The 16639-nt window shown below is 40.8% G+C and overlaps 2 protein-coding genes across 8 annotated transcripts in view; both read right to left on the bottom strand.

Annotated features, from left to right (window-relative positions):
* snph (syntaphilin) overlaps positions 1-1936 on the bottom strand; it is a 60011-nt gene extending 58075 nt beyond the window's left edge. The window contains exons 1-2 of one of the 3 annotated variants that reach the window (XM_008118810.3): positions 1342-1936; positions 1072-1204 (exon numbers count right to left, since the gene is read on the bottom strand). The gene's annotated coding sequence lies outside the window, so the exon portion shown is untranslated. The remainder of the gene's footprint in view (positions 1-1071; positions 1205-1341) is intronic. The other 2 variants (XM_008118812.3, XM_003226108.4) reach the window with 2 other exon arrangements.
* Positions 1937-13951: 12015 nt separating this feature from the next.
* rad21l1 (RAD21 cohesin complex component like 1) overlaps positions 13952-16639 on the bottom strand; it is a 45080-nt gene continuing 42392 nt past the window's right edge. For all 5 annotated transcript variants that reach the window (XM_062979123.1, XM_062979121.1, XM_062979125.1 and 2 more), the window contains one exon: positions 13952-15234. In XM_062979123.1, the coding sequence (XP_062835193.1) occupies positions 15046-15234 (189 nt within the window). In that variant the 3' untranslated portion in view covers positions 13952-15045. The remainder of the gene's footprint in view (positions 15235-16639) is intronic.

Raw genomic sequence — 16639 nt, 5'->3', positions numbered from 1 at the left:
TCAATAGGTTTTCCAAGTTTTTGTGGTAAAATCAGGTGTCTCGGCTTATATTCGGGTTGGCTTATACTCGAGTATATATGGTAAGTCACCCACGGCTTGAAATAGCCAACCTTGATCTTGCCAATGATTTGAAAATATTTTTTTTTTGCAAACAACTTGAAACAACCGCAAAAGCAAATCTTGATTTTGCCATTTTATATAAGAAATACCTTTTCACTATATAATGGGACTTGAGCATCTCTGGGGCCCTGGAACCAAACCCCACTGGATAGCAAAGGCTGTGTTGCATTATATGGAAGAAAGCTGATATGCTCCATTCAGACAAGGAGTTAGGAGACAGTACATTTCTAAGCAATGATTTAAAGAAATAACCCAAAGGATCAGCCGTTGCAAGCTGAGATACATAATTCTCATAGTCCATTCCAGCAAAACAGCAACAACAAGAACAACAATAATGGATCAGAAGGGGGTTTGACCTGGGGAAAAGCCCTTTGCCTCCAGGCAGGCCCAGCTTGAATAAGGAGTCTCTTTTGCACAAGATGGAGCATTCTGGAGACTAATGCAAAATGCTACACCAGGCAATGTTATGCCCGTCTTGTTTCACCAAAAAATAAGGGATATCTACCAATGACCTTGGTAGAGGGAGAAAAACAGAGAGGCAAGGGAAAGAGGCCATCCACACCCTCCAGGGCCTGCCTAATTTCTGTCGGAAGATGGCAACGATGCCCACTCCCTGGCAGAGAATGGCAGAGAGAGAAGCCGGCTTGTCTGAAAAGAGAGGCGTTTGGGCAGCCGGGTGTGTCTGATCCCCAAAAAGGGAGGGATACAAGGTGCATTGATGTACCCAAAACCACCTTCTTGCACATTTATTCTTGCCAATGTGTCCAGCTTCCATGCCTCACCTTTTAAGTTTGCAAGCCAAAGAGGGTCAAGGAGGGAGGGCATATGAGTCATGCCGATTTAACCCTTGAGCCGGATGCCCTGGATTCATTTATGTGCAAAAGAGTCTGCATCGCTGCCTCCAAGGAGGGATGCAGGATATTTTTCCCCCTCCTCTTGGGTCCTTCTCACCTGGAACAGCTCAGGCAGCAGGGATGATGCCAAGAAGAAGCCCGCTTTCTCCTCTCTTTGGTGATGCTCTGGGCCAATGGCCGAGGGTGCAGCAGCCCCACTGCGGAAGCAGCCAGCGTCTCTTTTCAGCGACCTGTCACCAAGCCAAGGAAGACAAGAGGAAATATGATTAAAAGGAGAGAGAAAAGAGCCCAGCATCCCAGCCGGGGATGGAGGGGAGAAGGGAGGGATCAATGCCTCCATCCCCATCCCCATCCCCATCCTCATCACCTGCTCCAGTGTCTTCTTCCATATTGCTCAGCCGGTGATGCTCCCCTGCAACCTTGTGGGAAAGGAGGCTGGGCTGATGGGAGGGGATGGGCACAGGGCTGCCCAGGCAGCAGCAGCTGCGTACTTTGCGGTTCTCTCTCTCTCTGCGCTGCCTTCTTAAAGAGACAGAGCACAGGGATTGGCCTGGGCAAGAGCTGGACCACTTTAGCTCTCCTTGGGACAAATCCTGCCATCATCAGTGGCCTGGGGACATTTTTATAAAAGGAATTTCTTGCACCCCATAACCTTCCACACCAGGAAACTTCCCTGCTGTTATTTTGTGTATGCACAGGAGCAGAAATGCTGGAAACCCTGGCAACCCTATTCCTGGGGACCATTCACACTGCACTGTCCGGATTTAAAATAGAATTAAAACAGACCCCTCAACCTCTGAGGATGCCTGCTTTAGATGTGGGTGAAACATCAGAAGAGAATGCTTCTGGAACATGGCCAAACATGGCCATAATATGAAGATAACTGATTTTAGTGTTTATGTATACAGTAGAGCAGGGGTCCCCAAACTTTTTAAGCAGAGGGCCGGTCCACAATCCTTCAGACTGTGGAGGGGCCAAATTATCATTTGAAAAAAAAAACCAAAATAAATTCCTATGCATACTGCACGTCTTATTAGTAATGCAACAACAACAACAAAAACGAAAGAACAATACAATATTTAAAAATGAAAACAATCTTAACTAGCATAAACCTATCAGGATTTCAATGGAAAGTGTGGGCCTGCTACTGGCCAATGAGATAGTCAAGTTAATTAGGATTGTTGTTGTTGTTGTTGTTGTTGTTGTTGTTGTTGTTGTTGTTGTTGTTGTGTGCATTCAAGTCATGTCAGACTTTGGCCGAACCTAAGTCTAAAAATAATTATTTATTTACTGCATTTATTTACTACATTTATATCCCACCCTTCTCACCCCGAAGGGGACACAGAGCAGCTGTACGTACATACAATATATTATATTATTAGCATTGCACAACATTAGCATTATATATTACTATATTGAACTATACCACTATACTATTATATAATATGCAATATATAACATATAATTAATATTATTATATGGTATTACTATTAGTATTATATTGTATAACATAAGATTATTATCAATATTATATGTATATACAATATATTATATTATTAAAACTGATATAAAAATATTATATTATAAAACTGAGGGCGGGGGCCAGGTAAATGACCTTGGAGGGCCGCATCCGGCCCCCGGGCCTTAGTTTGGGGACCCCTGCAGTAGAGTCTCACTTATCCAACATGAACGGGCCAGCAAAACGTTGGATAAGCGAATATGTTGGATAATAAGGAGAGATTAAGGAGAAGCCTATTAGACATCAAATTAGGTTATGATTTTACAAATTAAGCACCAAAACATCATGTTATACAACAAACTTGACAGAAAAAGTAGTTCTATAGGCAGTAATGCTACGTAGTAATTACTGTATTTACGAATTTAGCACCAAAATAGCATGATGTATTGAAAACATTGACTACAAAAATGCATTGGATAATCCAGAACGTTGGATAAGCGGATGTTGGATAAGTGAGACTCTACTGTATTTATGGTTCATTTTGGAGCCCCCGGTGGTGGAGTGTGTTAAAGCACAGAGCTGCTGAACTTGCAGACCGAAAGATCGCAGGTTTGAATCCAGGGAGTGGAGTGAGCGCCCGCTGTTAGCTCCAGCTTCTGCCAACCTAGCAGCTTGAAAACAAGCAAATGTGAGTAGATCAATAGGTACCGCTCCATGCAATCATGCCAATGGCCACATGACCTTGGAGGTGTCTATGGACAACGCCGGCTCTTCGGCTTAGAAATGGAGATGAGCACCAACCCCCAGAATCAGACACAACAGGACTTAACGTCAGGGGAAACCTTTACCTTTACCTTATGGTTCAATTTATGCTCCGGCATTGAATGTATATATGTTGTACTCCGCCTGAGTGCCCTTCGGGGTGAGAAGGGCAGAATATAAATGTTTTAAATGAATAAATAATAATACAGCCCGGAAAACTCACAACAATCCAGTGATTCCGGCCATGAAAGTCTTTGACAACAGAATTAACGATGTATCTTTTTTTCCTGGGATATTCAATGCTTTTCAAAGTATGAATTTTAAATTGGCATTTTATTATAGAATCATAGAGTTAGTTAAGACCGCAAGAGTCATCCAGTCTAACTCCTGGACATGCAAGAACACACAATCGAAGCACAAAGGGTCATGGATTATTTTAATGTGTTTTAATCATATGTCTATGGCCCCTACATTGTCATATAAAATCTAGATTATCTGCTTTAACTGGATTATATGACAGTGTAGACCAGGTATGGGCAAACTTGTGGGAGTTGAAGTCCAAAATACCTGGAGGGCCCAAGTTTGCCCATGCCTGGTGTAGACTCATATAACCCAGTTCAAAGCAGATCATGTGGATTACCTGCTTTGATAATATGAATTATATGGCAGTGCTGAAGGGGCCTGAGTCATTCACTAAATTTGTTTTAGTGGTTTCATGTTTTAATCTATTAATTTTAACTATGGCAGGATCTACACTGCCCTATATCCCAGGATCTGATCCCAGATTATTTGTCAGTGTAGACTCATATTATCCAGTTCAAAGCAGATAATCTAGAATCAGATCCCGGGATACAGGGTAGCATAGATCCAAACTATGTTGCACCCCACTTCAAGCCTTAAGAAGTTGGGTAAGAAATAAATAATAACATTTTGTTGTTGTTGTTTATTTGTTCAGTTGCTTCCGACTCTTTGTGACCTCATGGACCAGCCCAGGCCAGAGCTCCCTGTCGGCCGTAGCCACCCCCAGCTCCTTCAAGGTCAATCCAGTCCCTTCAAGGATACCGTCCATCCATCTTGCCCTTGGTTGGCCCCTCTTCCTTTTTCCTTCCATTTTCCCCAGCATCGTTCTCTTCTCTAAGCTTTCCTGTCTTCTCATGATGTAGCCAAAGGACTTCATCTTTGCCTTTAATATCCTTCCCTCCAGTGAGCAATCAGGCATTATTTCCTAGAGGATGGACTGGTTGGATCTTCTTGCGGTCCAAGGCACTCTCAGGATTTTCCTCCAACACCAAAGTTCAAAAGCATCTATCTTCCATCACTTATATAAAATGACGGAATTAAAAATTGCTGTTTAATTTTATTTAAAATATATTTTAAGCTGTTTATGGCTGAATCCATGGATGTAGAATCCGTGGATAAAGTTGACTCACTGTGCTGTTGCCAGATATGTGTGTATGCCAACTATGTTCAGGAACACCTATGTGGGAACGACACTGGTGTTATTTTGTGAACCATGATATATATGAAGGTGAACCCGGCGAAGACTGACATTCTTTGGCATGGCCGCTTGACTGATCTGACCCATTTGCTACCCACCTTCGATGGTGCTGCCCTATCTCCTTTGCCTACCGTTAAGAGCTTGGGTGTCGTTTTGGATTCGCAGCTGAGAATGGAAGCTCAGGTCGCTGCTGCCAGCAAACAGGCCTTTTTCCACCTACGACAAGCGAGGCAACTGGCACTCTATCTATCTGATGAGGCTCTGGCAACAGTCATCCATGCCACGGTCACGTCTAGGCTGGACTATTGCAACGCCCTGTATGTTGGCCTTCCGATGTCCACGACCCGAAAGCTCCGTATTGTTCAGAATGCGACAGCCAGGCTACTCACAAGAACACCCATGAAATGCCACATAACACCAGTGCTGCAGCATCTGCATTGGCTTCCAACTGATTACTGTGGTCTATATAAGATGCTAGTTCTGACCTTTAAAATTCTTTACGGCCAGGGCCCATCGTACCTTAGGGACCGTCTCTCCTTCTCTCATCATCGGAGGTCGCAACGACCATCCCAACGAGACTTACTTTATGTACCGGGTCCTAGAGAAGTGCACTTGGAGAGGACCAGGCGCAGAGCTTTTTCTGTTTCTGCCCCTGCCTTATGGAATGCCTTGCCGCCCTACATGAGAGCCATGCGTGAGTAAGGGCCTTTTATCCTAGCACTCAAGACCTGGCTCTTTACTAGAGCTTTTAATCTAAGTTAATTTTATCAATATTTGTATGTATGTATTTATTTTTATCCTTTACAATTTTATCTTGTAAATTGCCTAGAGCATCTTGGATGGAGGGCGATTAATAAGTAATTAAATGATGATGATGAATGATGAATGTCTGTGTGTGTGTGTGGGGGGGGGGGGGGGGACTTGTCCAGTATAACCCAGGTTAGAACACTTATTCCTAGCCATCTTACATTGTCTGTGAACAACAGTTGTGATGTTTAAATGCCACTGAATAGCCCAATGCATATTTACTTAGAAGTAAGTTCTGTTGGAGAGCCATTGTATGGTGGTCTAAGTGCTGAACTATGATTCTTGAGATCAGGGTTCGAATCCCTGCTCAGACATGAAAATCCACTGAGTGACCTTGAAAAAGTCATAATGACTGAGAAGAAAGAGGTGGCAAATGTCTCTGAAGAAATCTTGCCAAAAGAAGACCCTAAGAGAGAATAGCAACCCAACAAGGTATAAAGCGTGTTTTCTTGAGTTGAGTGGGGCTGGTTCCAAAAGGAGTGAGTAGCATCCGAACGCATAGACCTTGGTTGTTAAGCTTCCCCTTTTTGCAAAAGGATTTCATGAAGCGGATGACTCACAGCCTCTTGCTGCATTCATTCCCCTTTCCCTCTCCTGCATGCAGAACGCCTTCTGCTCAGGAATATATGCAGGAGTGGATCTTGCTCTAAAGATATAGGACTTATTCCAACTGTGGGCTGGAGGATTATTTTTAGTTAGTTATCTATTCCTGATGGCACTACTTTTTTTTTGCGGTGGTGGCATTTTGTGCTTATTGTGTGAAAGAAGCTATGCCGACGCTCACTGTAGGATCTCCCATGCTTGATAGGTTTTTGCAGAGGGACCACCAAATGCAGAATTGTCCAGACGCAAATCAAGGAACATGAAAGGCACTGCAGACTAATTCTGATTCTGGAGGATTTTTTTAAAATACTGGTACCCAGATTTTGTTCATTTTCACAGTTTCCTCCTTTCTGTTAAAATTGTCCACATGCTTGTGGATTTCAATAGCTTCTCTGTGTAGTCTGACGTGGTAGTTGTTAGAGTGGTCCAGCATTTCCGTGTTCTCAAATAATATTCTGTGTCCAGGTTGGTTCATCAAGTGCTCTGTTATGGCTGACTTCTCTAGTTGAAGTAGTCTGCAGTGACTTTTATGTTTGTGTTTGGGCGCTGTGTTTGATTTGTGTCTGAGCATTGCTGCGTTTGGTGGTCCCTATGTAGACTTGTCCACAGCTGCATGGTATACAGTAGACTCCTGCAGAGGTGAGATGATCCCTCTTGTCCTTCGTTGAACGTAGCATTTGTTGGATTTTCTTAGTGGGTCTGTAGATGGTTTCTATGCAGTCAGTGGTTCTCTTGATGTATGGTAAGAACACTTTTACTCTGGGTGGATCTTTGTCTTTTCTCTCATAGCTTGTTCTTGGTCTTGCAGCTCTTCTGACGTCTGTGGTGTTGCATCCATTGGCCTGTAGAGCCCAGTTTAGGTGGTTAGCCCGTCTGCCAGGGCTTTGATCGTGCTTCTTGGGTGATGGTTGGAGTTTTTATGTAGGTATCTATCTATCTATCTATCTATCTATCTATCTATCTATCTATCTATCTATCTATCTATCTATCTGTGTTTGTAGGTTTTCTGTAAACTGTGTGACCCAATTGTTGATTGGGTTTGCAGATGACAAGGACATCTAAAAAAAGGCAGTTTTCCTTCATTTTCTTTTTCCATGGTGAATTCCTGATCAAACCACTTGTGGTCAGTGGAGGTTTTTTATTAGGTTTCTCTGTCAGCGCCCACTTTAAGCCACTGATTAAAGAATTATAGGCATCAAAAACAGCCTCTATACTGTTTGTCTCGAACTGGATTTCTTTTTTGAGAATGCCGACTTCTGGGGAGTTGATGATATCCATTAGGTGGGTTGAATTAACAAATTTCCGTCTAAGTCTTTTGTTATATTGTAATTCCAATATCTGGCTTTCCTGGTTGGAGCTGAGTATAGGTCTTCTAAGGTCAGTCTGCAGGAGGCATCTCACTGTTAGAAGTTGGTGATCGCTGTCCAATCGGGGGATAACTTCTAAGGATGTGAATGCTGGCTGGAGTTCCTTAGATATGCAAATAAAGTCTATAGCACTAGCCATGGTGAATTGGATAATAAACCTCTGTGACTTGTCTTCAACCTGGTGAGTTTTTTTCTCTGTCTCAGCTGATTTGGTTTAGCATACGCTCACCAGGCACATATTCTCTAATTGTAGTCCTAGCTAAATCACTACATATTCACATATATACTGGCCCTCCCTTTCATTTGTCATTTAAATATAGCAACCCTGAGGTCAGAGATGAAGTATGCTAAGAGACTGCAACATCTTCCCTTCCTAGCATAGCTATTGGTGAAATTAATTTAGTAGCCTTTCAGTTTCATATTCAGGTTTGTCTTGTACAGCTCTTGTTGGAGTCCAAATAAAACCATAATATTAACAATATATATATATATATATATATATATATATATATATATATATATATATAGCGTTGAAAATGTACAAGATGTTTTACAACAAAAAAGGAACATAGGCCTGGTTGGTCTAATGCTTCACATATGAAAATATTATGTAAATGATGAATATTAATAATATATTAGCTAATCAGCTGAGCTTCAGATTAACTTCCTCTTTTATTCTCTGCTTTCTCTGCAAGGCTCCATTATTAGTCACCTTAATGACATCCCCCCCTATCCTTTTCATTTTCTCTGTTAAATGGTTTTAATACAGATTTGAATGTCTTATTAGCTATTAGATATTGAGGAGAATATATAAATAAAACAAAATGTAATGCAAAATGTAATAGACAGGTCAATTCATCTTTGTTTGGTATGTTTTAAGGAAAGGTGGCAGGAAAATAATAAAGTCTGTTATCAAGACGACAGACAAATGTGTTTGAATCTCTCCCCAGTGTATTATCGCTCTCTGCTCCTCCTCTCAATGACTCATCCCACTTCAATTTATTTCCTAGCAGAAGAGCAAAGGACATCTAGGCACGAAGCAGCTGCGCTGGGAATGAAAAGACTGGGAATGCCATTAAATATAAAGCAAAACACAATATACCCAAACATATTGCCCAGGCAATTATGGTTGATAGCAGACATCATTCACAAGGTCTCTCTGAGTGAGACAGAATTTATTTTGTACTTTGCACCAATGTAAAACAAGATGGAGAGGCAGCATGTAGTGGTTGTTTGGGTGTTGGAATATGACTGTGGAGACTAGGGTTTGAATTCTTGCTTAGCCATAGAAACCCATCAGGAAATCTTGGGAAAATCACACTGTCTCATCCTCAGAGGAAGGCAATGGCAAATCCTCTATGGACAAATCATGCCAAGAAAATCATGTGATAGGATTGCTTTAGGGTTGCCATTAGTCGTAAATGACATGAAGACACACCACAACACCACCACCACCACCAACAGCAGATGGGATTTAGCCTCATAATTAACCCTCAAAGGGTAATTAACCCTCAAAGAACAATTTAGGACTAATCTAGAACTAACTCCCAGCTAGAATATACATAGAAAGGCAGCCTAAATCATTATTCAATGGAACCAATGGAAGATACTATCTTTTCAAATCTAATCTAGCACAGTTTTTCACAATAAATCCAGGATCCTTTCAAAATACAGTAATGGTCACATGTTCATCTCTCCATAGTACAAGTTAGTCTTGATTTACATTAAACTTGTATCCTTGGATTTGCAATGAAAATCAAGCCACGGAACCACTGGAGACTGGGAGAATGCATTTCGATGGAGGTGAAATAGCCACAAAGTTAGCAATTTTATTGGACCCACTAACAATTTAAAAGAGGTTTAAAGTCTTTAAAAAGTAGATCATATAAACAGGCAACAGTGATTTTTTTCCAATGATGGCAAGATTCAAGTTTTTTCCTCCTATATTACCTGCAGAGCCGGTCCAAGGTAATTTTCAAGTGTAGGCGAACAGAAATTTTGGTGCCCCCCCCCCCAAAGAAAAATAAAAGTGTTGGATAAGCAAAAATGTTTGATAATAAGGCGGGATTAAGGAAAAGCCTAAATAAACAACACTCTGAAAATGGGAAATCCAGACAGGAAGCAATCAGGGCCAACTAACACCCCCCAACCAAGGATGCCCCCAGGGAGGAAGCCCCACTTGCCTTGCTTCCTAGACTTCCTACAGAGGAGGAGGCTGAGTTGGATGACCCAGTAGTCTGAATCAGTACAACTATTTCTGACAATGTATGTCAGATTTTCTCAAACTGACATTTTCCAGAAGTGCTGGACATTCATTACTGCCATCTCTGCCTTGCACATCCATTAGAAAGTGTAGATTCTATATCTCTGCTAAACTAGTTGCATACAGGTGTTAAAACTTTAATCCTTGGGAAAATTTACTTATAAATGAAGGCACTAGGACTTATTTAACAATTTCCCTCCTTTCTCATAAATGGGGCCAAAAGTGGCTCACCAATGAATTAAAACAAGCTCCATAAAATAAAAAGTAACAGTAGAAAATGAACATTCAATTAAATAAGTGTGTATGCATTAAATTAATTCACCCAAGTTAGGTAAGATAAGCAAAACTTAGTTCACAGGCTTCCCAAAAACCATATTGTCTTCCTTGGCTCCTTTCTGCCGCAGGAGACAGGAGTTGCCTCAATGGCGCCCCCAACAACTTGGCGCCACAGGCAAATGCCTAGTTTGCCTGGTGGTAGAACCGCCTCTGATTACCTGCAACAGCAAAACTGCAGCTACTTTATCTTCCTACAAATTGTGAGTGAACCGTTCGTTCGTTCGTTCGTTCGTTCGTTCATTCATTCATTAGTTCATTCATTTCTGTTGAAACCTTGTAAACCTGAAATGTTGTAAGCTGAGGCAATGTCAATTGCTTTGTTCTCCAGAATCTAGTGGATGATCACTTCATCCATCCATCACACACAGCTCTTTGTAGAGTGCCTTTTATTGTCACATTCTGAGAACTCAGCAGAATTTGTAGCAACGTGTAGTGAGTTCAGCTAGAACTGTGGTTAAAAGGGTCTGTGCCCGGTGAGCATCTGTGAAACCAGATCAGTCAGGACAGATAACATCTATCTGGGTTGAAGGCAAGCTACAGGTTTATTATGATTTAGCCAAAAAGGATTCAAGTACAAGCAATTTGCTTCATAAGGTACAAGTATAAACATACAGAGAAATACAGGACACCTTATACATTCTGACAGCTATTCATACTTCCTGCCCCACACTCTGATTGGCTGAAAAAGAGACTGGCTAGGATCTGCGCTGAAATTGGCTGAGGGTTCCTTTGATGTCACAATATGCAGGTGGGGATTCCCGTGGCAAGAAGAATGGCAGCCGGGGATTGGTCTATTCAAGAAACCAATCCACTGGAGAGATGCCACCTGGGAAGGCACACAGTTCATGAGGAAACAATGGTGCAGATATGCTGATGAGTTTTTCATTAACTCAAGTGTCCAGTTCTGTGTAAAACAGAGGTGTGAGACTCAAAAGACAAAGGTGTTGTTTCCAGACAATCAAAGCTTGTTTTTTGACATTGAGAAGTAAATGGATCTGGATTTATTAAGCTCCCTCTTCTGCAGGAGTGGCAGACACTCCGCTTCAGGTTAAATGAACAAACATCCCAAGCATATGTTGTTGGAAAAGAGGATCATCTATATCAGTGGTTCTCAACCTGTGGGTCCCCAGGTGTTTTGGTTTACAGCTCCCAGAAATCCCAGCCAGTTTACCAGCAGCTAGGATTTCTGGGAGTTGAAGGCCAAAACATCTGAGGACCCACAGGTCGAGAACCACTAATCTATATACATATTTACACAAGGAGTTTGTTAGTTATCTGGCTTGGGAAATGGCTGGAGGGATCCTGGCCATGGTCCCCTTTCCCAAGGGATTATGTAAACTGGATCATGGAGAGGTGGCTGTCTTCCAGTTATATTTTAATACATATATTAGAAACAGTTTATACGCTATATCTAGTAGGAATTGATACTGTACATTAAAGATACAAGTTATACAAAAATCATAAAAGGGTTAGATTTGATAGAGTTTGTAGGGTACAGCTGCTTCTAAGTCCATTCCAGAGCCTCTAGTGTTTTAGCATTTCAAAACTCTGAATCTCTGGAAAATATTTTAATAAAAAAGAAAAAAATCATATTATTTGTCTGAAATGTCTTGATGAACTATAAATCTATAAATCTTTTGCAGGGGAGGGGGGATATTGTAGCTTGATAACAAAATATCATGCAAGGGACCCTGCAAAAGAGAGAAACACAATGAGAGAATGGGCCAGGCTGTATATTTTTTCTGCACTCTTCTCCAATACATCTATCAGTGTTTCTGCTTCTCTATTACTCTGGTTATTGCTGAGTTCAAGGACGCCCTCCTCTTTGCCAGCAGCTCCCCTCCTGCTGGTTTCCCATCTCCTGTTTCACACTGATGCTCATTTTTCTCCTTCACACCAATGTGTCACAGGGTGATATTTGTCTATCTCTCACACTGTGCTGTCTTCCTTTGTATTGTTTCTGATCTAGTTGAGCAGTCTTTCATCTTCATTACCAACTTGGGGATGGGTGTTTGTGTATATATCTGAAAAAGGGCAGATGTCATTAATGAAGGGACTAGAGAAAGTAAATTCCAAGCTTTTGGGTTCTAACCCGAGCCTGCTGGTTACTGAAATAATTTCCTATTGAACACTTGGACTTTCCTAGATTTCGGTGTCATGTTTTCGTGTATCACATGTGTCACATACACACATTGATCTTTTCTCCACCATGCACTTAACTTTCCACAATCAGACATACAACTACTTAATGCAACTCTCCAAGAAGAATATAATATCCAAACCAATTACTATGAACATGTGACAGAGAAGTAAAGACATGTACAGTCAGCCTTCCACATTTGCGGATTTAACTTTTGTGAATTTCAGTATTCACATATTTGATTAATGTTCTCTTTAGGAACCTCTAGGTCCGCCAGTATGGCTCAATGGTCAACATTCACGATAGAGTTGTGCTGCAGGTGTCTGTGTTGATGTACCAGTTACATGGGCCCCTTAATTGGGTGGAGTGATTTTGCTTCCAGTTATTGATCCAGTTTGGACATTAAGGGTGGATCTACACTGTAGAATGAATGCACTTTGACACCATTTTAGTTGCTATGGCTCAATGCTACACAATCCTTGGATTTGCAGCTAGATGTACTATTTGTCAGAGAAAGCTTGTAAAACAACTCTTATCCTTCCATAGCATTGAGCCATGGCAGTTAAAGTGGTATCAATCTGCCTTAATTCTACAGTGTAGATGTATCTCAAAATTAAGCTAAAGTCCTCAGCTTGTATGAGTCAGAATGCTGGTGTATGAGGGCTGGTCATTCCTGCTTTATTATACAGTTTATTTAACATGGCTTCTTAATCTATCAGGAGCCAGAACTCTGAACCAGAGAAATAACCCATGTTTATCTTTTGGCTTATTTAGCTCCTGCCAGGTTCAGATGCAAGGGAAAGACCTGTATTGATCCTGCATTACCAAATCCTGGGCATACCAATTCATGAATGACTTGTTGTATGCCTTCAAGTTCTTTCTGACTTAGGGTGATTCGAAGATGAACCCAGCATAGCATTTTCTTGGCTAGATTTGTTCAGAGTTGGTTTGCCTTTGCCTTCCTCTGAGGTTGAGAGAGTGTGCCTTGGCCAAGATCACCCAGTGGGTTTCCATGGCCATCCAATCATAGTTCTATGCTCAAACCACAATATCATGTTGGCCCAACCATGAACCAGGCATCATTGAAATAGTTACATACCAGCTAGATGTCATATTTTACATATCACGTTTTAGGTACATAGTGTTCTGTTTCTTATTTATTAGTATGAGTCTTCTTGACATTTAGATGACAGGTTTTTTCTGTCTGCTAAGATATTTAATGGAAACATTTGTTTTGAATTTGTAGGCTTGATCAGTGCAAAGCTATAACACAATGAAATTGACCAGGAATATCTCCTGAATAAGATCAAAAAGGAAAAACAAAGATATGGATGAAAATACAAACAAATTCTGCTGGGTAGACTTGGTCCAGGAAGGAAACTTGCAAATATTAAACAAACGAACCGTGTCACAATTGTCAGGCCCCAAAGGAAGGAGGGGTTGATTATTTGCTTCTCATGGTTTATACAAGATCCTTGGGTAGTAATATGTGTGTGTGCATAAGAGAGAAATCATTGGTGTTGAATAGGTATATATGTTGTGTAGATCTTTCCTCCATCTACATTTCCCCACTCAAAAGCCCTGCAGACTCATACAACCTCAAGGCTTCCAAAGAGATCAATGCAGCTTTCAGTCCGCAAAATATAATTCACCCATTATTTAAATATTCATCTGTTCAAGTTACATGTAAAAAGCAGAGTCAAGGTTTATTTAATAGTAAAAAAACAATTCTAAAGCCTTCATGGATTAAAAACACATTATTTTAATTGAATAAATATGTCGGAAAAATCTTAGAAAAAGAAAGAAGTAAAAATAAATAGAACATTGCATTTAACTATGCATTTTAAATAGAACACGTAATTTAACCCATTTTAAACCCATTATAAAAAAATTAACCTAAAATCAGAGGTTAATTTTAGTTTTACTTGTATGTAATTTTAGTTTTTCTTGCCCAATATCATCTCTCGGGTTAAATATATTTTTCCATTTTTTTCAGTGCTTCAAAAATATACAAATGCTGTCAGACCAAAGACACCAAAAGAGAGAAAATAAGAGTTTACACTATAATCAATAATGGCTGTATCAGACACCATTCAACTTGCTGGAAAACATAATCCCTCTCCACTGTCTTTGAATGTGCTGGATACTAGTTTATCTTTCATATTTTTCAAGTTCTCTGCCACCCAATTAGGAATTGAGCGAGGAAATAATAACACTTCCCTTGACACATTCTCGTGTCATCAATGCAGAGCTATTGCAGAGGTTGGGCAGACATGGATCAATGTTTGGGGCTGTAGGAAACAAGTTGTGCTTCGAAAAATGCATCTAATCTCTGCACTATGCATCGTTCAGACCAAACACTATGTCGAACATTGTTAGTACAGTAAAAAAGGCCAGTTCAAGACTACAATCTTCCAAGATTTACAGATGTTTGCTCAATACATGTCTTATCTACCTTTTCATATCAGACTATATTAGCTAAGTATATGAACAATACACAAAAATATTGTACAAAATGAGCCAAATGGAGTTATATCCTTTCTGAAAAGTAGGAAAAAACAGGTAGCCAACACAAAAGATTTAAGGCTGAACACTTCTTAAAAATAAGCATTTCTCTTAACTTGCAACTTGAATTCTAGAGGGGCTTGTTAAGCAAATTTTTATACTGTTGAAATATTTGTGTGTATTTGTTTCCATTCTTAAGGCATGACATCTACAGACCTATTAGTAACAGAAGAGAGATGGAAATAAATGATTTCACTCTAGAATGTTTTTAAAACAGAAGAGCTCAGTTATCATTTAGAGAAGCCTACAATTCAGTGGAGAGCATTCCATCCTAGAGAGTATGGAACATTGTACCCTTGGTCACTATAATGTCAGCATAGGGAGCAGACTGAGCCACATTAACAGCTTGGTGTTTCTTTAGATCAAGAAGACTGTAGAACTTGCTTGCAACTTCTTTACTGTTGTTGTCTTTGCAGAGAGCCAGAAGGCTAAAAGACTTTGCTCCTGTCTGGTCAATATGCTGCACATGAGAACAAAATGAGAACAAAATGAAGACATTAGGTTTATACGGGATCAGGCCCATAGCCAGGATTTTGATTTGGGCAGGGCTGGGATTTTGATTTTGGGGGGGGGGGGGGGAGCTGAGCCTGGGTGAGGGAGGATCTACCCTAGCCAACCTTTTGTATCATTATCCCAATACCCCCATGCATATGGGATATATGATTATTATTCATATCATGATCTGATCACCACAGTTTAAATAATAAATGTAAGGCCTTTTCACAGACCACCCTGAGATTTTCGGGGGGGGGGGGACCTGAAGCCCCTCAAGCGCCCCCCCCCCCCCCCCCCGGCTACATGCCTGTATGGGATTATAACAGTAAACCATTACATTGGAGGCTGGATTGTTTGGCATTTCCTTTGGACAATATTTATTGGGAGACATAAGATAAACGCATCAGAAAGCCACAAGAAAAGCTCAGTTGGACCGATCTAGTTCTACAGGCTTGTTCTAACAACAGTTGGCTTTGGAAAGCCCACAAGTAAGGCATGATACCGATAGCTCCTTCCACAGCTGTATCATGATTAAATCCTGATTTGTAAAATATGTGTATATTATACACATAGATACATTTAAATTGAAGAAGGCAATGGAATCCCAGAGTTGTCAGAGAACCCAAGGACCATCCAAGTTCAACTACCCACCATGCAGGAAAAACGCAATCAAAGCACCCATGACAGATGGCCATCCAGCCACTGCTTACAAGCCTCCAAAGAATGAGCCAAGAGAGTTTAACTGTTGAACAGCAATTATGGTCAGGAAGTTCTTCTAATATTCAGGTGGAATCTCTTTTCCTGTAATTTGAACCTATTGCTCTGAGTCCTAGTTTCCATAATAGCATCATTTTGTGATTCCCCAGATATTACACTTTTTTTCTTTCCTTTTTATAAATAGTTGAAATGCTTCTCCTAAATTTTAGCTATTGCCAAGAAGAGCCTTAATTTGTATTTTACATATATTTTCAGGTCTATCCTAGCCTTGTATTTTCCCCAAATATGGCTGCTGAAAATCTGTGGTTGCGGCCCTTGAGCTGAAATGATTTCCACAGGCCCCTTCTGCACTGCCCTATATCCTAGGATCTGATCCCAGATTATCTGCTTTGAACTGGATTACATGAATCCACACTGACAGATAATAAAAGGTAAGCAGATAATCTGGGACCAGATCCTGGGATATAAGGGCAGTGTGGAAGGGGCCACACCCTTCCTCCACACAGAAGATCTATTCTTGGGGAAGGATTCCAGTTTACCAGGGAAGGATTTACACCAGCAATGAATGCATCCAGTATGCAAGTCCTTATAAGCAGATCCCAGAGGCAAAGCCATGCAGAGGGAGGAGGGGGAGCATCCTTTTACATCCACAG

This window comes from Anolis carolinensis, chromosome 4 (assembly GCF_035594765.1).
Source record: "Anolis carolinensis isolate JA03-04 chromosome 4, rAnoCar3.1.pri, whole genome shotgun sequence".
In the NCBI taxonomy this organism is placed as follows: domain Eukaryota; kingdom Metazoa; phylum Chordata; class Lepidosauria; order Squamata; family Dactyloidae; genus Anolis; species Anolis carolinensis.
The sequence above is the reverse complement of the archived record's forward strand: the minus strand, read 5'-3'. Positions and strand labels throughout refer to the sequence as shown.